Here is a 23163-nt window from a genome sequence, read left to right on the forward strand (position 1 = left end):
CTTTGGAGACAGTAGAATTAACAAATGTCCATGTAAAAGAGGTAGGAACATCAATAAATATTTCTTCTCTGTATTTAAAGCCACGCTGCACAACATATCACTATCGCACAAAAGGATGAAATACAGGAATTAAGAGGAAAGTTACATACCATCTACTTGTGTTACATAAATTTAAATCAGCAGGTCCAGATACATTGCACCCAAGAGTTTGAAAGGAGCTGGCTGTGGAGTTCTCCAAATTGCTAATGTTAATTTTTTAACAACTCCAGAAAACTGATATGCTGATACTTAAAAAAACCCAGAACAATCCTGATGCCCATAGGCTGGTTAGCTTAACACTGATCCTGGACAAAAGCATGGAACAGCTGATACACGATCCTATCAATAAAGAGACAAGAGGTATTAAGTTAACATTATTCAACTGATTTTCATGGAAAACTGGTCTTGTCAAACAAATATGGTAGTTCTTTGCTGGGATTACAAATGTAGGTATTTATTGATCTCTGTAAGGAGTCCAACTCAGTACCACCTTTTAATTAGACCAACATTCTGATTAAAAACAGTACAATTCAAACTTGTTACAGTCCATCTTAACTGGATGGAAAATAGACTACTGGTAGATAAATGAAACCTTAATGCATCTCTGCTTTAGTCAGTCTATAAGGTGCAAAACTACCCAGCTTCTGCCAGATCTCACAATATTATTGTTAATGAAGAACTTGAACCAGTGAGACTGTTTCCTATGGGGTCCTGCAGGGGTCTGATCCTGGCCCAAAGCTATTCTAGATCTCTACTGATGATACAGAAGAAACAATACTATCATTACTGGATAACTTTGCAGACAACACAACCACTGGCAGACTGGTAAGTAATGATGAAAGCAGGTCACTGATACCGAATGATCCAGTTTGTAGAGGGTTGTTAAGCACAACCTTACATAGGTTTCATACAGTCAACGCACCATCACGCATCTAGGAACAAAGAAAGTCAGTCACACTTACAGGATGGGGAACTGTATCCCAGAAAGCAGTGCCTACAAAGTCATGCTGGAAACAACTGAACATGAGCCTCGGTTCTACTGTGTTGCTGTGCCTAAGAGGGCTCCCATAATCCTGGGATGTAAAAACAGGAATCCTGAGTGGTACAGGCAGGTAGGTGGCATGATATCATGACTAAAACACTTTGTTTTCCCTTGCAAAAGGATGCTGAAAACTTAGAAGAGTCAGAAGAGAAGGACAAGAGTGATGAGAGGTCAGCACCAATGAGTTGTTTCCATGAGCTTATTGAAGAACAGCTTAGGAGCTGACCTAGTCTACAAGTTCCTGCAGGGGAGAGAATGTTCTGATGGTGGCGAGTTCATTAGCAAAGCAGAAAAAACGCAAAGCAACGTCCAAGGGCTGGAAGCAGAAGCTAGAAATATCTACAACTAGATAGAGTTAAAGTGTGCATTTTAAGCAGGGAGAATTATTATGTTTGGAACAACATGCCTGGGGCACAGTGCATCATATGCAGTCTTTAAATCAAGACCAGGCATATCTTTCTAGATCTGCTCTAGCCTGGAGGCTCCACAAGCTTCACTGGTAGGATATGAGCTTGGTATGCCATCAGTTCACTTCAAATCAGTTTTTTTAAAGAAGATGGCACAGGAACCAATGAAGTTCAGGATCCACTGCTAGCACCTCCACAAGGTATAGTCCTGATGCAGAAGCCAGTGGGTGTAATCTTGTGGCTTGATTTAGGCAGCAGGCTAGAGTGGATGATGATGATGATGATAATGATCCTTGCTCTAACTTAAGTTTACCCCAGTAGAGGCCAGCACTGGAGGCATGCATGGTGGCCTCAAGCTGAAGAGCAGTGGACTGCCACTGGGAGTAGGTGCAACACCCGAACTTGGGTGTGACATTGTGGCCAGCAGTCAGCACCAAAGTACTCTACCACATTTAACAAGGTAGCTCATTTCTATTTACAGCTTTTCCACGTGTTTCAGGGAACATGGACAGAAGCATGTGTGGCTCCAGCTAGGACACAGCATGGCCTCAGCTGTTGCATGACTGAGGGCAGCAGGGAAGAGCAGACTCCACACTGTGAAAGGGAGGCCCAATTCACTGCATGCAGGGTAACAGGGCAGCTCAATGCCTGTCTTTAGCTGCATTTTGGGGAAAAGGGACAGCCCCATGCTTAAGGGCAGGACATCACCAAAGAACAGCACTATGTCGTACGCTAGAGTATCTGCTCTGAAGCATCAAGACCAAGTGTTGCCACTGCTGGGACAACAGCCTTGCCAAGGTCAGGATCTGATGCAGCAGGGGCACAGAGGGCAGCAGGTCTCATTCATGGAAACAGGAGATAGGGGCAGGGCATTAAGGCAAATACTGCACTCCTTACTTCACTGTCCTGCCACCAGTCCTAGGGACAAGGCAAATACAATGAACCCAAATAGGAGGCACCACGACCCTGAGCCCAACCCCAGACAGCAGGACAGGAGTGCTCAGAGCCAACACACTGGTGTTCCAGCCAAGGTGGCAGCTGAAACCTACTGCTTATTCCACAGGCTCTCTGAAGCCTGGGGAAGAGCTGACAGGGCTGGGAAGGGACCACCAGCCTGGCAGCTGAAACCTACTGCTTATTCCATAGGCTCTCTGAAGCCTGGGGAAGAGCTGACAGGGCTGGGAAGGGACCAGCCTGACCAGAAGTAGAGGTAGAGCTTTTCTCCAGCCTGCCCTGCTGAGTAGGACATGTGTGTCCTCTCCCACTCTCCAGGGTGCATGGTCAGGAAGCATGAGGCTGATGAGACTTTCCTTAAGAACCCCTCACATGCACTCATCATCCCTCCCCCCCACCCTCCCCAAAAGGATAGGCTGAAGCTGCAAGTCCAATTCCCCCTGGGCAGCTCAAGTATGAGCCTCTTGGCCACTACCCCTCTAAGCCATTTGGGCCAAGCCTGCCCCAACTCTCACTACAGATCCCTGAGGGTACTGCAATGACAACTCTCCAGAGGCAGGAAGCAGGGGGTTCCCCAGCAAACAATGGCTGATTGTCACAGGGTCAACAGAGCCAGAGCCACATGCCATTTGGGAGCAGAACTTTGATGCTCCCAACTCCAACTCCCTAACTCCAAGAGCAGTGAGAGGAGCCTGCTCGGCCTGGTGAGGGAGGCACCATGGAACCAGCAGGGGCTGCCACGCGGCCAGTGCACTGTCCCCAGCTCCCATGCATCTCTCATGATTGTACCAGCAGCTCCCGTCCCTACCCATGTGCTCTTCTAGGGCAAAGGGGACTTCTTGTAACAGAAGGAGGCCTATTAAGCCCTGGTCAGTCCAGCAACAGGACACAACAAAACCCTCACATGTGGTTACTGCCACGTGAGCCCCCACCCTGCCCTGTGGGTGTCCCTTCTATTGCAGCTGGAGAAAGGAGAGCCTTTGCACCAGGCTCATGTCCCACATGTTGGGAGAAGGATGCCCAGGATACCTACAAGATGTGGCTCTGGAGCAAATCAGATTCTGACCCTGCGACCCCTTGCAGAGGAGCTGACCCCTGCTCTGAGACTGAGGTCTTGCCAGCAACGTAAGGCTGCCCCTCACAATCAGGCCACTGACCCCACTACCCATGAGGACTGAGCTCATGGGGAGCCTCCCTAGCGGGCTGCAGCACAGGGAGCTTGTTCCAAAAGGAGCCAGTGTGTAGCTGCATCAGAGCAGCACATTCCTCGCACAAGTGCTGCCTTTGTGTTTGTATGCATGTCCAAACACCACCTCCCTTGTCAGGCCAGAGAGCTGTGGCCCACAGGGTGACATGGCCTGTTAAAGCAGCTAAGGAATGGAAGCAAAGGGACACCTGCTGAGGCCATTAGCTCACCTGAGACTCCAGCAGGGTGATGGCCAGCTCAGGTGGGCAAATGCAAGGAGCACAGGCCCATCAGGGTGCGAAGGTGCTGGATCCTCTTCTGGGAAGGGGAGACTGGTGGGAACCAGAAGCATGGGGGATGAGAGAGACTGTCTGGGAGGATTAGCTACCTTAGACTCTCTGCCAAGGGTGGGGGTTAGAGGGAAGTGCCCCTAAGAGCCAATAGTCTGGGCAGAGGACGGCATTCAGGGAGGTGAGAGAACAGGAGGAAATCCCATGCCACGCATAAACCTTATTGGCTTTTCAGTGTAGCCCTACTCAGTGGAGAAACCTGGATGGAGATGGAGCTCAGGGGGGACAGGGGAGGATCCAGGTTAAATGTAGGTGATCTGACAGTTGTCCTGGAGGTCCCTGTGACCTGAAGGGCTAGGGCACTCCCCGGAGCAGGGAACACTGTGGGGGAGGCTGTTTTGCAGCCCCTCGGGGCTTCATGACAAAACCTGCAAACCCAGAAGGTTGCCCATCCTACATTCAAAGATTCTTCTGATGGAACAGGAAGGCTTGATGCAGCAGAATACCTGCAACCATCTCAGCACCACCAGCACCAGCCCTCCCCCATGCCCATACCCAGCATGAGGCAGCAAGTCGCCTCAGAGCCATGCCAGCGCTAACCAGAGCCAAGAGCCCCCACCATCCAGATGCTGAACACTCTGGGCCCCCCCGAGAGAGCTGGGAGGACCACAGCCTCTTGTGGGTCACGGTCTCTTCACTGCCCCAAGCTGAACTCCTCAATTCCTCTATTTCAGCAACCAGGGCTGGCAGACCCCATCTAAAGGGTGAATGTTACCCTGGGAGGGAGCAACCCAGGCCCTTGTTAGCAGTAGATGATGAAGCCTTTCCTCAGAGACCTCCCCTCCCTCCTAGGCAAGGCCCAAGCCAGGGGCAGAGGTTGGAAAACCTGATCCTGTGCTAGAAACCTTGTGGTCATTTCCTGGCTTGGAAGGCAGGAGGGAGAGCCAGGAGCCCCTCAGGGAAGCAGGGAGGAAGAGGGGTGTTTAGGGCCTGTGGTCCTGCTCTTTGCAGATGACTTGGTGAGGTGGAAAATGGGACAATGAGAAATGGCTGGCATTGGGGGCCATGCACAGGCCTGGGCCAGCTGGCAACGCAGCACAATACACATGTACAATGCAGCAGAGAAGCCGTCAAAGCTGCAGGCCTGGAGAAAATGCGCTTACTCTAGTCTCTCTCTGGTCTCCTCAGGCTCCAGGGTACATTGGCTGTGAAGGGACGTAGGGAGGAGGTGCTGTGGGAGGAAGAAAGGGACAGTGTTATTCAGCAGGTTGGAGCGAAGGGGAGGGCACTCTTTACCACTCTAGAGGAGGAAAGGCCCTGCTAAGGCACTTGGAGATGGTGGGAGACACCGCTCTCTCAGCTACGCCAGCCCTGCCCACAAAGGGAGCTGCCTGTGGCTCAGGCCAACGTCTGTGGGCCAAAGGTGTGGGCTCTAGTCCCAGCTCCCCAGGTGAGGGGCCTGTCCCTTCTGTGCCAATTGCCAGGGCCTCAGGTGATCTCTGCTCAACCAGCAGGCTGGCACCAGGCTACGCAGGCCCCCAGGTCACCCCCAGTCCCACACAGAGCAGAGGACATCTGACTTCTGCATCCTGAAGTAGGAAATCAGGGTTGAGCCTGGCCTTATGTGCTACAGCTGGCATTCCCCAAGTATCACCGCCACAAGATAACTCTGAAGGCCTCACAGATCTGATAGCCTCGAGAATTTAGCCTGTACAGAGTACGATGTCTTCAAGCAAAACCTGGTCCTCAGGTGAGATTGAACTGACTGGTATTCCCCACAGAAAGCCTCTTTAGGGCTGCTGCCTTCCTGCCAGATGAAGTGGCCACAGTCTGGAGGCCTGCTTTCCTGGCACTGGTGAGAGCCCTGAACTCAGAAGCTCACCCCAGACAGCAGCAGGCAAAGACACTGCAAGGGGGGGCCAAAGCAAATCCATGAGTAGAGGATTCAATCGATGAGTAGAGCCAGGTCTTCAAAGATGTCCAGAAAGCATGGAGAGCCCCTACCACAAGGAAGAAACTCCTCCCCTCCCCGCCATCACCCCCTCCTGGTCTCACCCTATGAAAAACAATGGGAGCTCATGAGCCCTTCTGGACAGAGGGATCAGGTCACAGACACCAAACCCTGGGTTTGGGAGACAAAGCCTCATAAAGAAGAAATCTCAGAGTCATTCCCACTCTCACCTGATGGGTTGTACTGTGGGGGGCCTGCTGGATACATCGGATAATGTGCAGAGGGGGCTGTGGGTGGATAAACAGCCACTGGTGCATAGTTTGGTTGTGGAGGTATGGGTCCTGCTTTGGGATCCATATGGTACATCATTGGGGGCTGAGCTGGGTAGCTGGACAGTGGGATCTCCTGGCCTGCGGGACAAAGACAAGGTGATCTCCTCAGCCCAAAGAATTCACAGTGCGCCTCCAGCCACAGAGCAGGAGCTCCGTGCACCGAACACCACCCCATGGGGACCCCAGCACAATCTCCTCCTGAGATTTCCCAAGAGATCCACCAGAAAGCCCCCACGGCTCCCTCAAGACTTCTAAACTACCCAGGCCCTTCACACAATACCTACCATGAGACACCCACTAAACCTCCCCCCCCCCCGAACAATAAAACCACACCATGAAGAGATCCCAGGAAGCCACCCCCAGAGACCCCTTCCCTCTCAAAACTATCCAGCCCCTGCAGAGCGTTTGAAGTGGCAGTCCCCCAGGACATCAACCTGGAAACAACGAAGGGAGGAAAACAGCCCCCTGCAGGCTTCTATCCAGGCCTGGCAACTAATGCAGCCAGCTCCCACTTGGCCCGGGCCCTGCCTCAGGCACACCACCACACTCACATCCCACCACAGGCTTGGCAAAGGAAGCTGCAATAAAGTTGTATAGACTAGGCTCTAACCAGTGTCCCTGGTCAGGCCTTTGCCCCGTGGGAAGACCACTAGCTTTGGCCTGCCACAGCACTTCCAAAGGGGGAGAAACTCTTTCCTGAGCAGTGCACAGTGCCTACTCACCGCTCTGACTCTCTCATAGACACTCGGGCTTTGCTGGGCTGCAGAACCACCTCCCGAGTGAACCCCTCCACAGGGCCACGGCAGGAAAGTGTCCCGTCCCCTTCCAGCATGGCTCCGTTTAGGGGATAACCCACTATTGGTGCCACTAACGTCATAAGCTTGACTGACAGGGGCCTGCACAGTAGATGTAAAGCTCCCAGTCCTGCTGAGGGCCAGGAGGAATGTTGACCTGATGTGAAGTGACCAGAGTTCCCATGAGGCGGTCAGTTTACTCTCTTTAAAACCAGAGACATTACATGCACAAGAGCTATGAAAAAGACATGTCTGAGGCTGTGACATCAAGTGCCCAAACATCAGGCAAAGTCTGTGCCACGTGAATTCTTCCCCGTGGGGAGTGCACGCATGTGAGGCAGTTTTTAATTACATGGTCGGACACTATTTTTCCCCACAGGATCCTGCCCGCTCAGGGAACACACAGGACACTGCTCATTTTCTTTGGCTCTAGTCCAGGGGAAGAGGTGGGGAGCTGGTGCACGCATGGAGGGGTGTGGAATAAATAAGCCAACGTTTCGCAGGTGCTTTCTCAGTCTAGTACCCTCTGCCCCTCCTCCAGGTCCTGCTGGCCCCATCCCCAGCTCCTACCTTGAAAGGGTGTCCGCATGTGCTGCCGTCTCTGGTACAGGTAGCAGCAGGAGCACATGAAACAGCAGACGATGGTGGTAACGATGGCAATGAAGAGGACCACAGCAGAGGCAATACCAGCGATGGTCTTGGGGCTGTGAGGCACAAGCAGCAAGGGTTGGGGACAGAGACAAGAGTTGCCTTGGACTAAGCAGATTTTGCAGACTCATACCAGCTGCTTGCTGCACATGGAGACTTGCAGCTCGAAGGAAGTAACTCAGCCCTACATTCCAGGATCCACATCCAAATCCCCTCCCCTCTCTCATTACCCCCATCCATACCACCTCCATCCTCCTCACTGTACCCTTTGCCTCCAACCTTAACCCTGCTTGCCTTCTTTTATCAGACACAAGCTCACTTTGCCATTATCATCTCACCATTTCCCCACTCACAGCTCCATGTGGTACCGTGCTGGCTCCCTATCCAATGACCAAGTTCTCACAAATCTATCCTCTGCCCATAACCCACACCACACTGTATTAGGGCCACCATCACTTTTCTCAACAACTATGACTCCTAGAGCCAGGTAGCTGTTAACAAACAAGGTACCTTCCAAATGAAGGAGATTATGCAATGAGAGTCAGGCCAAGATACGAAACTGCATCCAAGACAACATGCAACAGTATTCTCCTAACACAGAAACTCAGCCCCAGCCAAGCACCTGCCAGGGCCCTGCTTCTCCATGTTGCAAAGAAAGAGAAAGCTGCTCTTTTCTTACCATCTTTTTGGTGTGAAAGGAGCTCAGATATGCTCATGGTCAGCACCCAAGTAGTTAATGGAGCTAGTCCAGGGGCTGAGATGCCATGGGCCACAACCTCCCACACCTAAGGCCTTTGTATGTCTCCAAAACCTGGAAATAAGGGCAGCTGATCATAGGCTAGGACTGATGCCCTACACCCAGCAGCACTGTCTTCTTCCTGCACCAGAGTACAGCCAATCTCACAAGGGCCAAGAAGCTGAGTGCCATCTCCCTCATGCTTCAGTGCAGAAGAATCACAGCGCTGATGGTGGAAGAAGGGTAGAATAGAGCAGGGGGACCACCCAGCTCTGTGATCCGCTCACCTGAAGGCAAGACAGTGCTTTTGTTGCCGCTCCGTGATGAGCCTCATGGGGTCAATGCAGCAGTAGCGGTGGTAACAATTACCGCAGCAAAAGGAGAGCTCGCAGTCAAAGCCACGGTGCCATGAGCCATTCTTGTCCAGGTACCACAGGCAGTTTTCGTCTGCTGAGACTGTGGAGAACAAAGGCAGCCATCACCCTGTGGCCTCTGCACACTCCACCATCCACCCCCAGTACAAGGGTATATATACATCAGAAGCAGGCAGGACTGGGAAGCTCCAGGCTGCCTTATCAGTTAGTGCGCCTGGCCCTTTCCTCATCACACCCTGACCTCCCAAATCTTCCAGTCAGGCTGAACAGCACTGCAGGAGGCAAAGTTATCACAGAAACACACTAGAAGATGTGTAACACCATCCTGCTACCTGAGCACTGTGACTGTCTTTGCACAAGAAATGGGGCCACCATAAGGGATCCAAGAAGGGATTATAAAGCTCAGCCACGATCTTCCCTCCACAGCCTTAGGTACCAATCGAGGAGAGCTCGAGGCAGCTGTTGCCAGGCTGGTGGCCACCCTGATGCCTCACCCCTCCTGCGGATGTGGGCAGCTCCTGGCTTTAAAGGAACAGATTCCAGATCTCCCTAGAACACTGGATTTTGCAAGATCGGTGGGAAGGATTTATTTCTGCCTAATGGCCTGGGGGTTTCCAAGGACTCCCACAGCTCTGGCCATGACATGGAAGTGCTGGGGAATTGGCTATGATACATGTGTGAGAGCAGGGTGACAGTTAGATGCAACTGTGGCCAAGAGGACAAGGAGCAATGGGAAATTTGGGGGAGGGGGGGTACAGTAACAGCCTTGGAATGAGTTACTCCTGTATTGCCCCTTGTCATTGCACACAGGGGCAAAACCCCCAGTGCACCTCCTAAAACCCTCTGATATTTTATTCCATGTCTACTGGCCTTGTAGGAACAGCCTTGCAACCTCCCTTATGTTTCAATGCAAGAGAATCACAGGGTACGTTTGAAGAGGAAGAGATTTACTAGACCCGGGGGATGCAAAAAACCCTAAGCCAGGGTCAAAAGCTCAGAAGTCGCAGGGCAAAGAGCCCTCAGCACCGGTAACTGTGAACCCTGTGTTTTGGGAGCATGGGGCTGACAGCAGGGCCCCTTCCAGGTGCTCAGAGTCACCTTTACCCACCTGGCACTGCGGCAGCAGCATGCCACCCACAGCAAGAACCGGCTCCTCTTTCAAGAACGCCTCTGCTGTTGCGGTGCCTGCTCTATTTACGGCCTCTTGCTGGCACAGCTGACAAGGACTTCACGTGGCCATCTGGGAGGCTATAAGTAGTGCTTCAAGGCAAACGGGGCCAGGATGTTTGCAGCTTCCCTAGATGGGGTCTGACTTTGGGGGGCGAGGGTGACTCAGGGAAGAGCGCTTTCTACCAAATCACTGCCTCAACACAGCGTTCAATACTAGGGAGCAAACAGGATCCTTCCATTGCCCTCCTGCACGTGGGTGCTAAGAAGAGCAGAACAGGCTGTGACAGCTGGATAGCAGCTAGGGAGGTACCAGGGAGAGGATCCAGCCCTGCACCTCAGGGAAACTGGAGACCCACAGCTTGCTTGAGGGGAAGGACACGTGGGAAAGATTTCCCTGCCGCACCTCATCACACCACCCTTGGGGCAAGGGTCTGAGAATGGAGCAGCAAGCTAAGGGAGCCAAGAGGGTCATCTCATAAAAGCTGGCAAGAGTCGTGACTAGGTCAGAAGAGCCCCTCTGGCCTTAATATCGAGGATCTTAGCTCAACAGCCTGGCTCGGAGGGACTCAAAACAGGAGCGGCACAAGCCTCGTTCCACCTTCCGGCCTGCCAGCAGTAGCCCCAGAGTTGCAGTGGGGAGCACAGCATTTCTTATCACCAGCACCAGGGTGTCAGACACAGAAATCAGCCACACAAAGCAAAGTCCTAGCAGGTTTCCAGCACCATTGTTGCTTGAAACACCCAGTGACCCAAGGGCAGCAGAGCAGCAGCTCTCACAGACATGGCTGCCAGCAGTCACCTAGGAGCTGGATTCAGCAGCTCGCTCGCTCTCTTTTTAAGTGGATGGTGAAGACAGCTGGAGCTCCCCCCACACAGGGGTGATTCCTCCCCCAGATGCACTCAGAGCTGATACGGCTACTTCTAAAATGCAGAGATTTGGAAACCTTGCTGAGAGACTTAAACTCGGTTTGCTTAGCTGATCCAAGAGAAAGTTAAGAGTTTATTTGATTACCGCCTACAAACACCATCAGGAAGAGATTTCTGATAGTAGAGGCATTTTAATCTTGCTAACAAAGGTGGAATAAGATCCAGGGGCTGAAAGGTGCAGCTGGAGTAAGAACTCCAGAGTAGGAACAAGAAGCAAATGTTTAACAGGGAAAGTGATTATCTGGTGGAACCAGTTAACAAAGACATGAGTGATTCCTCACCACTTGGGGTTTTGAATCAAGACTGGCTGGCTCTTTCTAAAAGATCAACTCTTCTTCTAAGAGGACTCCCTGGGCAATGTTCTCTGGCTTGTGCTATGTAGGAGGTCAAGCTAGATGATCAGAATGAGTCCTTCAAGACTTAAGTCTGCCAGCAGGAGTTTTAAAGGTTCAGCATAACTATTTATTGCTAGGTACCCAGGAGGTAGCACACTTGGCTGCTTACACTGTACTCCCCACATTAAATGCTGACCACCACCCACGGACCAACAGCAGAGGACCCTCAGTGCCTCTCAGAGATGAGCCAAATGTACTCTGCACTATGCATAGGAGGGTGAATCAGAGACACCTGGTACTGAATGCTTTATTCCTGCCAGGAGAGTGATGGTGAACGTGCTTCCCTTTAATCAGTGCTTGACTGAGGCTCAGATGGTGCCAATGACAGAAATATCAGCAATCCCACTCTCCTTACAAGGCCAGCCTCCTGCATTAATTAGTCTGTTGTGAGTAGCTCTTCCTTTACTCCAGCTGATAATCTTCCTCTGTGCAGGAAAAGCCCACAAAAATCACCAGGATCACTAACTGTGACAGAAGGCCAGGCCTATTAAAGGGTTGACAGCTCTGCCTGTTTCAAGGTGTGGAAAGACATAATAATTGAAGCAGTTCAAAGAGTTTGCCATTCAGACATGCACACCCTTTAAAGCAGCTCCAGTTTCTCTAGCATCCCCATCCAGTTTCTCTCAAGTCAATCTAGGCTGGAGCCAATTATCTCAAAGAGTTCAGCCCCTCTTCTGAGCTCCATGAAATCCTGTTACATGTTATCAGTTTCATCACTTTTCAGGAAAATCCACTGTGCTTGTGGATTCCAAAGGCAGTCGCCCATGTGGATGCAGCAGAGAAGTCCCCCCGGAGAGACCGTCTGCATTACCTTGCGCTTGTGAGACTGCAGCGAAGGTGCCTCAGCAGGACGGCAGGGCCGACCAGGGCTCTTGCCAATTCTTAGGGTTTTGCAGATTCATGCAGCACACCATTCTTCACTGCCAACAGCAGCTGTGTAGCCATGTGCATATGGCTACCCTGCCCTCCCAGAGGGCGACCGCCTCCACTCTCTCTGCACTGCTAGCATCACAGGCCTGCAGCCTGTCACCCAGTTATGAATAAAACCAAGTGTCTGCTGGATGCTTGCATTGTGCTGGACCATTACCCAGGAAAACCCAGCTCTGAACTGCATAGGCAGTACCTGGCTCCAGGATGCCCCAGTTGGTAAGTACCTTTGCCTTAGGCACAGCTCATCCCAGCCCAGCATTTTCTGGAGGGGGAATAAAGGAAACAGCCATTTAGAACAGAAGACCAGGACTCCTGGGGAATCCGCAAGGCCAAGAAAAGCCTTGGGGAAAAAGCAATCTCCCAGTGTTTCCAGCCCTCAGACCATGGAAGTCTTTATGGACCCATAGCCAGTAGTGTAGCACACTTTCCCCACCCCACCCCTCTTCCACTCGTGTCAGATGAACAGAAAAAAGGGAGAGGCCCAGCAGCCACTCTCCTGTTCCATCGCAGTAGGTCTCTTAGGGCCTTCTACAGAGCAAGAATGATATTATCCCGTTTGAAGGACAGGATCTGCAAAGCCAAGGCCAAGACTGTCCACGCACCCAGCTCAGGAAACTAAGAATTAAGCTACTCTGTCATTCTCAGCACTACCCTTTTACAGGCAGTGGCTGAATGTAGCACTGGGCCCAGTGTCACAGCTACAAGGCTCCATCTAAATACAATTTGCAGTTCAGCCTCTACCCCACCAACACACTTAGGAGTCTAAGGATACAGCTCAGTTCAACTTTCATTTCAGAAACAAAAGAAAATCAGCAAAGCCAGGAAGAAGCGGGGGCATAACAGAGCTGCCACTCTACCCACTGACTGATAGGGGCCCCACCTCTGACAACTGCATGGACACATCCTACTGCGCTCAGCGACAGCCGAACGGGAAGCAAGACAGAGGCTCCCTCACCTTTTCTATTTCATTCCACCTGGGTCAGCCTTCACCTAGACTCAGCTCAGCCACAGCTGCTCCATCCACTCTTATGCAATCACCTCCCCAGAGGATTTGAAAAAGCTAGGTGGGAATCCAGATCTAGGTGGTGGATGGGCCCGATCCTTGTTGTGGCAGTGCAGCCCCAACCCGTTCCCCAAACCATGCAGGGAAAACACCACCTATCTAGGTTTATGAAGGCAGTTGTCATTAAGCACTCCCAGGGATAACTGTTCTTCTGGCATGGTTAGTACCTGCCGAGGTGCTGGGGATCAAAACCCACTTTATGGAAATAGGAGGCTCCTCCCCAGCTTGTTCCTGCGGCCGCATGGCTGAGGGCAGGCAAAACTTGGGGGTATCTGAACCCCAAGCCTCCGGGCTTGGGCCTGCACGTAGGATGCCTACCAAAAGACACTGGAAATATCTGAAGCCCCTGGTGGGAGTACAAGATGTTTGCCGGTTGTAGGGCCACTTATGGTACTAGACTGACTCAAGGATTTGGACTTGATTTGGCTTGGAACATGGAAATAAATAAATAAATATTTATATATTTATATTTTTTTTTAAAGAAAAAGGCATGCCAGGCAAAATGCCTTTGCATTCCACGCTCTGGCACTTGTGCCAGGGGTTGCCACCTCTGATCTAGACTCAAGTTGTAGAGACGGCGATCAACAATTCCTTTTAAACCAGCCTCTGTCCACACACAAAACTTTCCATGTTGTTCACAGCAGAGTCAAAGGATCCCAGACAGCTGCCTACAGTAGATCTCAGGTGAGGATACAGAATGAATTGCAGTATCCCTAATTTGCTATTTTATTCCGAGTCTCACAATATTCAGTACTTTTTTTTTTTTTAAAGCCACAGATCCTGGAATCGCGGGGGCACATAAAGATCTCAGCTTTATTTTATAAAAAGAGTGTTTTAACTGCTCTCACTCATGTAGAAAGACTCGGAAACCAGACAGGAGGGCATCCTAAAGGCTTAAAAACTGAGGGCAAATAATCAGAACCCAACACAAATTGCTAGGTTCAGGGTCTCACAGAGCCAAACTCCTTGAGATTTTTTGAATATGTGGAGGTGGCAACAATGAAACGGTACCCATTCCAGGGCAGACTTGGGCAGCAATGAGATACAACGATGAATGCAGGCTAATCTGTCAGTGCCAGCCCCGCATTCGTTCCCATGACGGTTCAGCACGCAGCTTCCTTTGGTCTCTACTCAGAAAGAGGCTGTAATGTTCTCCGAGCAGTGAGCAGCTGCTGGAAGGCCCACTGACGTCTGACAGCAGCAGCCTCAAGCGTGCTTGCAAAGTCTGATGCAGTCCATGAAAATCACTCCCAGGAGCAGCACTGTTTCATTGCTTGCTGAAGAGCTGTGGAGTGACAAAGGCATCTCTGGAGTGGTAAGAGAGCAAACTATGGGAGTCCCAGGGACTGTGCCTTTTGTCCCTGGGACAGAGAAGTTCTCCCAGAAGGCCAGCCCAGTGGTTCAGAGGCAGAGGAGTCCATGATCATTTCTTCTGGCAATTATCAGCCAAGGCTCCATCCTGTGATGCCTCTCGTGGGCATCTTTTTTGTGACTGACTTGCAGGATCTTTTTAAAAGATGCATCATGGATTAAAGACACCAAGAGACAGGGAATCTGCTGCTGCTTGCAGTGAACTGAAAGTGTGCTGCAGTTTACAGCAGCGACAGAATCCTTGCATCCAGAAACCACAGCAGGAAGACAAGGTTGGCAGCACCAGCACGGGTGGAAGGAAAAAGAGAAAACCCAGTGTTTGGGGCACAAAGGTGCTGCCTCTCCTTAATCTGAGTGCAGCTGAGTTTCTGGCCAAGGCTGATCCACCCTGAGTTTTGCAACAGAGACCAGCCCTTTGATGTTCAGAAGGCATCCAGTACAATATACCCTGAAGCTCATTAAATACAACTGGCAAAATGACTGCTCATTCTCCGAATCAAGGCAAGAGGAGACTGCAGAGCACAGTCTATGAACACAGTGGTATTTTCTCCAGGACAGAGCTGCTGTGCAGACAGATGCCTGTTGCCCCCTGTGTAATATAAACCCTCCACATCACACCTTGTTGTTCAGTGGACTAAAGTGCAGGGACTTCTCAGCTTTGGAGCCCTCATCAGGTTTTTAAGGTTAACCACCCACTCTTCAACAAACTGGCAGTTGGGAAGAGACTCCACACTGGAACACAATCCCAACAGTGGAATGAATTTTTAATCCCCCCACCCAGACAGCATATCCCAGAGAAGATAACCAGCTTGAGGCATTCCAGAGCCAGAAGCAACTGCTTGATGGAGTATAAACTAGTGCAGCTGGAAAGAAAGCACCTCATCAGCCTCAGTAAGAATAGCTGCATCCTGGCAAACAAATGACAAACAGTCACAAAGCCTGACACAGTCCAAAGGCAGCGACCTCAGGTGAAGGATGGATTGCCTTTGTTTGATCCCTTATTGCAATGGATGGGCTGAAGAACAGAGGGATCTATAAATGCTGCATCCACAAAACAGGAAGGCTACACAAAAGTTGCAGAGAGTTTGTTTGCCCATCAGTACCCTGCAGTGAAAAAGCAAAAATAATCTGTGACCACATTGTTCTCCTGCGTTGTTTCAGGATGATGTAAAGGGTCTACATTAGCCTGGAAGGGTCTACATTTTTTTTCTGCTTGGATTTTCACTATTATTTTTTTAGCTTGGAAATATCGATCATATCAAGTCTGTACCTCCCTAATTTTGTTGGAGAACTTGAAGGAGTCTCAGAAATATTGGCTGCAAGCTCCTTCTGAAAGGGAAAACCTGTCTCACCGACACACCTGTTTGCATTTTTTGTCCTTCGGGTGTTTTCCAGTTATTAAGCTTGAGCAGAGGTTCAAACAACTGAACTAAAAAAAAAAAAATCACCTGCCCTCAATGTCACAAAAAATTCATGGCTCTGGCACTGTGATCTGATATTTATTACCAGCTGTCCCAACGTGCCAGAGACTTCCCAAGTACACAGTCAGAATTTCTAGTATATATCTCAACACCTTTTGCCCCACTTGCAGAAAACTCCCCAGCTTTCTTCATTACTTGTAAAGATTTAAACATTTTTCCCACTTGCAGGTCACTTTAAGGCTGGGTGCTGGTGACTGGTATTTAATTTCCCTTCCCGGAGACAGGATCAAATGACTTCACCAAGTGCAAGGGTTCCTGTTACAGCCTTTCTGCTACAGTCTATTGCTTCTATCAGAAGGGGGTTTCTCTCCCGTGAGAACGGGGAAGGGCGGGTATCAACCTCCGCCTTTGCCCTGTTCATAACAGCCAGAGGATGAGGGAACTTCTGAGTCTATCAGACACTAAAGTTAGGGGTAAATGCAGAATCTCTAAGCAGCATCACAGGAAAACTCCTGGCTGCAGAGGTGAGGAGTTTCCCCATGCAGAATTAGCCAAGGTAGGCTGCAGGAGTTGAAGGTATTTGGTAGCGCTTTCCTGCCTGCCTAGAGCTTGTAAAATGCCTTGGACACACCAGGAAAGGGGCAGTCCCAAAAGGACCCCTGTCACTTACAGGAAAGAGCACGGAGCTGCAAGCCAGAAGACTGTGCTTTCTCAGCCCAGCTCTTCAACTGCCTGGTGTCAATGTTTCCCTGTACTCCACAATCCTTATTATTAACTCAGGCTTCATCCATCTTGAGGGAGGGAGCAAGGGGGAGGGGAGGGGAGGGGAAGGAATAGGGAATCATTGCCCCTTTTCCAAAAAAACCAAGCCACCTTCATGAAGGAGTCACAAGTACTGGCGGGGACTGCAACCCACAGAGCTTTGCTAATGAACTACACAGCCTTACACTGGAGGACACTGGTATGAATACAACCCAACCCAGCAAGAGACCAACAATAGAGATTAGTTGTACCTGAGAGATGCCTGGCATTAAAGTATCAAATCTTTAAAAAAGAACCCCCCAAAACCACCACACTTTCCTGTAGTGGGGAAAAGCCCTTGTCAGCGTGTCTTGGTGCACAAGTGACATTGGAGCTGGTGTTGAGTCCACTTGTGCACCAACACATGCCGACAAGGGCTTTTCCCCACTACAGGAAAGTGTTTGTTTGGTTGGTTGGTTGTTAAGATTTGATACTGGTAACTAAAGTTTAAAATCCTGGTATGAGACAGATGTCATTCGTCTGAAAGCTACAGCTTGCTGTGTCTATGCTTCAATTTAAAAACTTGTTAGCCACTCCCTCTTTAAAAAGGGCTTTGCTCTAGTTTAGGAAGACTCAGGGAAAGCCAGAAGCTGCCTGGTTCATGGAGACTGAAGTACCCCTGCCCCTCCAGAGAAAGCTCCCTCAGACTGGGCTGAAGCCAGCTGGTATGACCTTCTGTGCTTAATGACAATTATATGGTCTAATAAGAAAGTGCTTGTCCAGTTTACTAAATGGACTGCTAATTACTGCTAATGGATGAGGTGACCTCCTGGGGTCTCTTCCAGCCTGCAGGCCTATTCCTCTCTGATTATACTTCCTTCCAGATCAGCTCAAACACAACAACATCAGTGTACTGCAACAAATCAACCCCAATTGCCAGTCTGCAGAATCCCAGTCTCTGCAGCCTCACAAAGCACAAGAGACAAATTACTTTTGTAGCATGCCCTAAAGTGTGATTAACTTGGGACCTGAGGGAATCACAAAGACCTGGCCAGAGAGTCCCCGTCAGCGACCCCTCTCTGCTACAACGAAGGGCCTTCCGTCTGGCACTTTTGCTGGTAGTCTGCACGGAGAGAAGCATCTCTCTAAGATCTTGTCTACCTGGAAAAAGTCAGCAATATAGTTATAGCAGAATAACTGCACCACTACAGCCCTACCAATGTAATTCCAGGTCTACACGCTGTTCCAGAATTAGAGCAACTATTCCACAATGGTTACTTTGCTTTGGATCCCTGTCCTCCAATCTTTTCTGCCAAAGAAGATAAGAATCAGGACCAGACTCAACCATTTCCTGAGGTGTTCTCTCCCCGTCTACCACAGGACTTTGCTTCCCTTTCAGTTAGCCACCCGCTGGCCTCCACATCAGGATCACCTCTCCCACTCCCTGGACTGATCACAGCTCTCACATAGGTGCGATCTGTAGGGTGTATCCTCCAGCACACCGTTCTCAGCACAGGCACAGGGACCCACAAGCCAGACTGTCACTGCATGAAGCAGCACTGCTATAACCCAGGGGTGTCAAAGTCACCCAGGGCCCTGAGCTGCATCCACACCACGGGGCTCCCTGTAGTCTGGATCCAGCTCAGAGCATGAGGGCTGCCACTGTGGCTACCGCAGCAGCAGCAACCGTGACCAGGGGGCAGCGAGTCCAGGGAAGCAAGTCTAGGGGTGGCAGCAGCAAGCCAAACTCACCATCAATGGCCATGCTCAGAGGGGCCACAGAGCCCCAGATTATGCAGCAGGCCACATGTCCCCAACTGCCAATGACCCACAGACTATATGTTTGACATCCCTGCTATAACACAGACACAGAACAGGTGGCCAAATGCCAATGAAGAGCTGGATTTAGTAGGCCTTCCTTAAAGCCTAGTAAGCAAAATAGATGCTCTGCATTTAACTTGTAGTCATAAGACAAGGTACAGAACAGTAAACAAGCAACAGTCCAAATGCATACACATGCAGAACTGATGAATTGCTTGAGAGGGAATTCTTGGAAACGCACAGTTCCTACCACATCCTACCTGCATTTTTCCATAACAATGAAATTGTAGGGTCATAGGAGAGCAGAGCTGGAAGGTGCCTCACAAGGTCATATAATCCAGGCCCCTGTTCAAGGCTGGATCACTCTCAACTATACCATCCCAGCCAAATGTCTGCCCAACTTCTTGAAAATGTCTTGAGATGCTAATGTGACATTACTGCTACTTAGTAAGTTAAGTTCCTTCTTCTGACTACTTCCAATCACATGAATGCAAGCTGTTTTGTGGTATGAAGGATATGTAGGTGTACCCAGGAAAACCCAGAGCTGGGAAAAGGACCAAATCACAACTGCTCATTATCAGACTGTCACCTGCTTCAGAGCTTTCTGTAGAGCAGACCATGGAACAAGCCTTACTCAAAGCTTCTTATTTTGCTTTTCAGTTTGCTGTAATCACATATCTTTGGATTTCTGATACAAGTTTGTATCCAGGTTATTTTTCCTCACTGGCAGTCCTCTGTAGGCTGCTACAAATGTAATATATTTGTAGTCCCTGTGGCCCAGTGTACTGGTCTTCAACCTGTGGTCTGCAGACTATACCTAAGGGGTCTGCAAAAGATGATCAATCAGAAGTATGCAAATACTTACACTTACCAGTCAAAATTTCCAAAGGGATCTGCACTTCCATTAGACATTTTTTAGGGATCCACAAATGAAAATTTTCTTAAAACCACTGACCACAAGAATCTCAGGTTTAGATTCAACAACACCTATGAGCCCCACCCCACAAAGTTGCCTCCAGACAAGATACAGCACATACTTGAGGCTTAGTCTTCCACGCTGAGGAGGCGGCAGACTCTATGATCACAAACTCCCTAAACTCCCTCTCATAAAGGGGTGAGAGGACAAAACTTAATATACCCTCTTGTTAATCTCACTGAGCTACCCTAGAGAAAGATCTTCCCCTCCAAAATAAAACTCCCTGCCCCCAAATAAAACTCCGCCACCCCCAAAATTCAGATTGTGAAGTTCTCCAGAGCCTCCATCACCTCTGGGACCTGAGTCAAGGCAGCTTGCTTTCATAGCCAGAGGAGAGCTGCAAGAGCCAGAAGACCTGATTCTCACCTCTGCCACTTCACTTACGCAGGTTGCTTGTCCTCTCCACTTATTTCTTGATCCATAAAATAAGAGGAATGACACTGGAGTATCTCACAAGGGTTTCAGTTCATAAATACGAGTTCTCATCTGTTCAGCTAGAAGTTGCCAGATATTAAGGAAAATCTAGCAGTGTAGATGGGAATATCCACACCTGATTTTGAGAAGTGAGGGGTATCATTTTAAAGCACTGACACCTGCCTCTCTACAGCAGTGATTCTCAGCCCGGGTCCTGTGGCACCCTGGCATGCCTTGAGAGCCTCTCTCATGCCACACAACCTTAGCACTGGTAGGTGTGCAAACATGATTGACCAGATACACCTAGAGATTTCAAATAGGAATCCACTGTGTCAAAAACATATTGACCTGTTGTGGTCTTTCTGAGTTCTTTGCAACAGAACAATTGCTCTATTATTTTTCTGTAGTCAAAAAAACAAGTGAAAGCTAAGAGCTGATATTTTCTGAGGGGGCCTTGAGTCCAACAAGGGGTGCCTTGAGCCTAAAAAGGTTGAGGACCACTGCTCTAGGGACAAAGATCTAGATCTGAATGCCTGCCTGGACAGGGGCTGCATCCACAATTCTCAAACATTCAAAACTCTTGCCCTCTCAGAAGCAAAGATCCTCACACTTAGAAAGTGCCGGCTTACCCTTTTGTATTTGGCAAGTTTTGAAATAAAGCTATTTTGAGCTATCTGGGTGGGGAAAAAACAACAGCTCTTATACCACAAACCAGTTTTAGATGCATACAAAGCTCCCCCCACCCCCAAATGGCCAAGTTCAGTTTGTTGAAAGTCCTCGACATTAGTCATATTTAGTGTGTAAAACACCATCCCTAAAGGAAATGGAAGAGCCAGTTTGCAGCTTTAAATAAACAAATGATACATAGCAGTGAATAGTGTTTTCAAAACTATTTTAGCTGCCTGATTACTACTTATACCTCAGAAAACTGGTCTGGGAAAGCAGAGGCGGTACTTCTACATTTTTGTTGTTACTTGCGTTTAGGGTGAACTCCAATTCCTCCTCAGTCCTGGTGCCGGCTCAAATTAAAAGACCGACGGGAAAGCAGGAGATGGGAAGGATGCTGAATTAGAGAAGTGAGGGAAGAAAGGAAACACGCAGCCAAATACAGCCTCAGCTAGAGGCTCTCAAACAGAATGCGAAGCTGATAACAAACAAGAGATGCCTTTTAATGCCAAGTGATCTGCAGAGATAGGCAGAACAAGCAGCGTGCCCATGTTTATCAGGACAGCAGACAGCTCGCTGCGGGAGGGAACAAAGCTTGCACCATGATGAGGCAAACCTGGTCATCCTCTCTGACGGAGGGAATGGCAGGGCAGGGCTCGCTAAGGTACAGCTACCGAGCCTACTTCAAGAGCCAGAGTACTCTGAACGTCCCAGACACAGACTATAATAGCATCTTAGGCGCAACTGGGCACCTGTTTTCCTACTATAAGGCTCTGGCTGGTTGTTCATGGAAGAGCCGTGGCAAAATCCAGTGCTAAATGGAAGATTTATTTGAAACTGGAACTCCTCGTGGCCCACCTGCAAGACAAGCCTCTGCCACAGAGCAGGTTTTGGGCTGGTGGGTCTATTCATTGCAAGGGGGAAACTGAGAAGCCCTTTCAGCCCAATTTCAAACGGGAGCGGAGGGGTCGGCCCAGATGCAGTCCCGCCGGTCACCCCGGAGCAGGTGCGACCCACAGCACCTTCTCTGCTTCTTCCCTGCTCCCTCCCGCAGAAAGGGAAAAGGGTCACACGCCACACTGGGACTGAAACACAGGAGCTGGGAGAGCAAGCGCCAGGGCAGTCGCCTATAGCCCACGAGCTGCGCTGATGAAGGGCCAGGACAAGCGGCCGAGGGGGCAGCGTCCCTGCATCCTCCCACCCCGGGGACCGGCTCTGCTCTCCCGGGCTGCCACAGCGGCCCCGGCTCCGGCCCAGCCGCAGCCTCGCACCTCACGTGCCGAGACCCGCGGTCCCGCATCCTGCGGGGAAGGGCAGCGCAGCCCGGGTGCTCCCCGCGCTTACCCAGGGAGGCGGCCATGCTGCACAGCACCATCCCCGCCACGGGCCAGGCGGCGCGGGCAGCCCCGGCCCCCATCCTCCGGCTCCGGCTCCCGGCGCTGGGCCGCCCCCTGCTCCCTGCCCCGCCGGGGACGTCCCGGGGCGCGGCGCTCCTCCCGGGCAGCGCGTGTGACGGCTCCGCTCCCCGCCCCGCCGGGCAGCTGGTGCCGCCTCCCGCCCCCAGGAGCGGCGGGAGCTGGCCCCGACCCCAGCCCGCCGCACGCACGCACGCCCCGCCCCGCCCCCAGGCGGCGCGCACGCCTCGGCCGCCCGCTCGGCCCTGCTGGGAGCCCCACGGGCCCCGGCCCTGCTCCCAGGAGGGCAAGGAGGCAGGAAGCCACCCCCTCGCCCCTCCCCGAAGCAGTGTGAGGGGAACTGCGGGTTTCTTAATGCGGTTTTAAGATGGGTGATGGACAGCTTGTGATAGAGGGTGTATATACATCTCTCTCTATAGAGAAATGTATTTTAATTTAAAAAAAGGCCCCTTTTCAGGGCACCCCAAGGCCCTGGGCAGCACCTGGCCCTGCCTGCCTGCTTGCCCCACGGCCCTGGGAGGGCAGCGTGTCCCCCAGGGCACCTGGCGTCCGCAGGGGGCTGGAGCCTCCCCTGGCTCCGGTGCCGTTTGCCTCAGCTGGAGTGCGGGTTGTCGCCCCGACCGGGATGGATGTGAGTGGCGTTGCGTAGTAGAGGGTGCGCCCCTGTGTAATGCGCTGCGGACAGGGCAAATTAGGGGCGTCTGGTACAGAGCTCAGCTACACACCTTTACGGGGGACTCCTCCCAGGCTTGCTCCTGTGGCAGCTGGCTGAGGGGAAATGAAACTCCAAACCCCAACGCACTGGCGAGGCGTAAGGGGTACACGTGCACCCCTTGAGCGTAGTGGTGCGCCCCCTGCAAAAAGGCGCCGCGGACACTGCTGGCAACACCTGTGGGTGGTCGCCGCTCGCCACTGCCCCCTCACCACCAACACTGCTAGCAGTGTCTGCGGGCAGTCCATGATCACTGCTGGCCACTGCCAGCAGCGTCTGCAGGTGGTCGCCAACCCCTGGTCATCGCTTGCTACCCGCACCGCCAGCAGCACCGCGGCTGCCTGCGGGAGCTCGCCCCCACCACTCTCCTGCTGCCAACAGTGCCACT

The 23163-nt window shown here is 51.1% G+C and overlaps 1 protein-coding gene across 5 annotated transcripts; it reads right to left on the minus strand.

Moving 5' to 3' along the window:
• Positions 1-56: 56 nt before the first annotated feature.
• On the minus strand, positions 57-22224 carry SHISA4 (shisa family member 4). 5 transcript variants are annotated; one of them, XR_016438954.1, is made up of 7 exons: positions 21993-22224; positions 8667-8835; positions 7566-7699; positions 6100-6279; positions 5082-5149; positions 3859-3960; positions 408-971 (listed from the first exon to the last, which is right to left on the minus strand). XR_016438954.1 is itself a non-coding variant. In XM_090026083.1 (6 exons), the coding sequence occupies exons 1-5, from the start codon at positions 22063-22065 to the stop codon at positions 5103-5105; spliced, it is 603 nt and encodes a 200-aa protein (XP_089882209.1). In that variant the 5' UTR covers positions 22066-22224; the 3' UTR covers positions 57-378; positions 5082-5102. The 5 variants fall into 5 exon arrangements, 2 of the variants coding, with proteins under 2 accessions (XP_089882209.1, XP_089882207.1); XR_016438952.1 differs by having other exon boundaries at positions 408-2533; positions 2617-3960; XR_016438953.1 differs by lacking the exon at positions 408-971 and adding an exon at positions 57-378 and having other exon boundaries at positions 3859-5149; positions 21993-22223.
• Positions 22225-23163: the final 939 nt, after the last annotated feature.

This window comes from Crocodylus siamensis, chromosome 13, assembly GCF_052110815.1.
Source record: "Crocodylus siamensis isolate JL-2025a chromosome 13, ASM5211081v1, whole genome shotgun sequence".
Classification (NCBI taxonomy): domain Eukaryota; kingdom Metazoa; phylum Chordata; order Crocodylia; family Crocodylidae; genus Crocodylus; species Crocodylus siamensis.

Coding starts and splice junctions, on each gene's coding strand:
- SHISA4 (XM_090026083.1), bottom strand. CDS start 22,065: ATGGGGGCCGGGGCTGCCCGCGCCGCCTGGCCCGTGGCGGGGATGGTG. Junction 8,836..21,992: donor CAGCATGGCCGCCTCCCTGG/GTAAGCGCGGGG, acceptor TGTTCTCCACAG/TCTCAGCAGACGAAAACTGC. Junction 5,150..6,099: donor CCCACAGTACAACCCATCAG/GTGAGAGTGGGA, acceptor TTCCTCCCACAG/CACCTCCTCCCTACGTCCCT.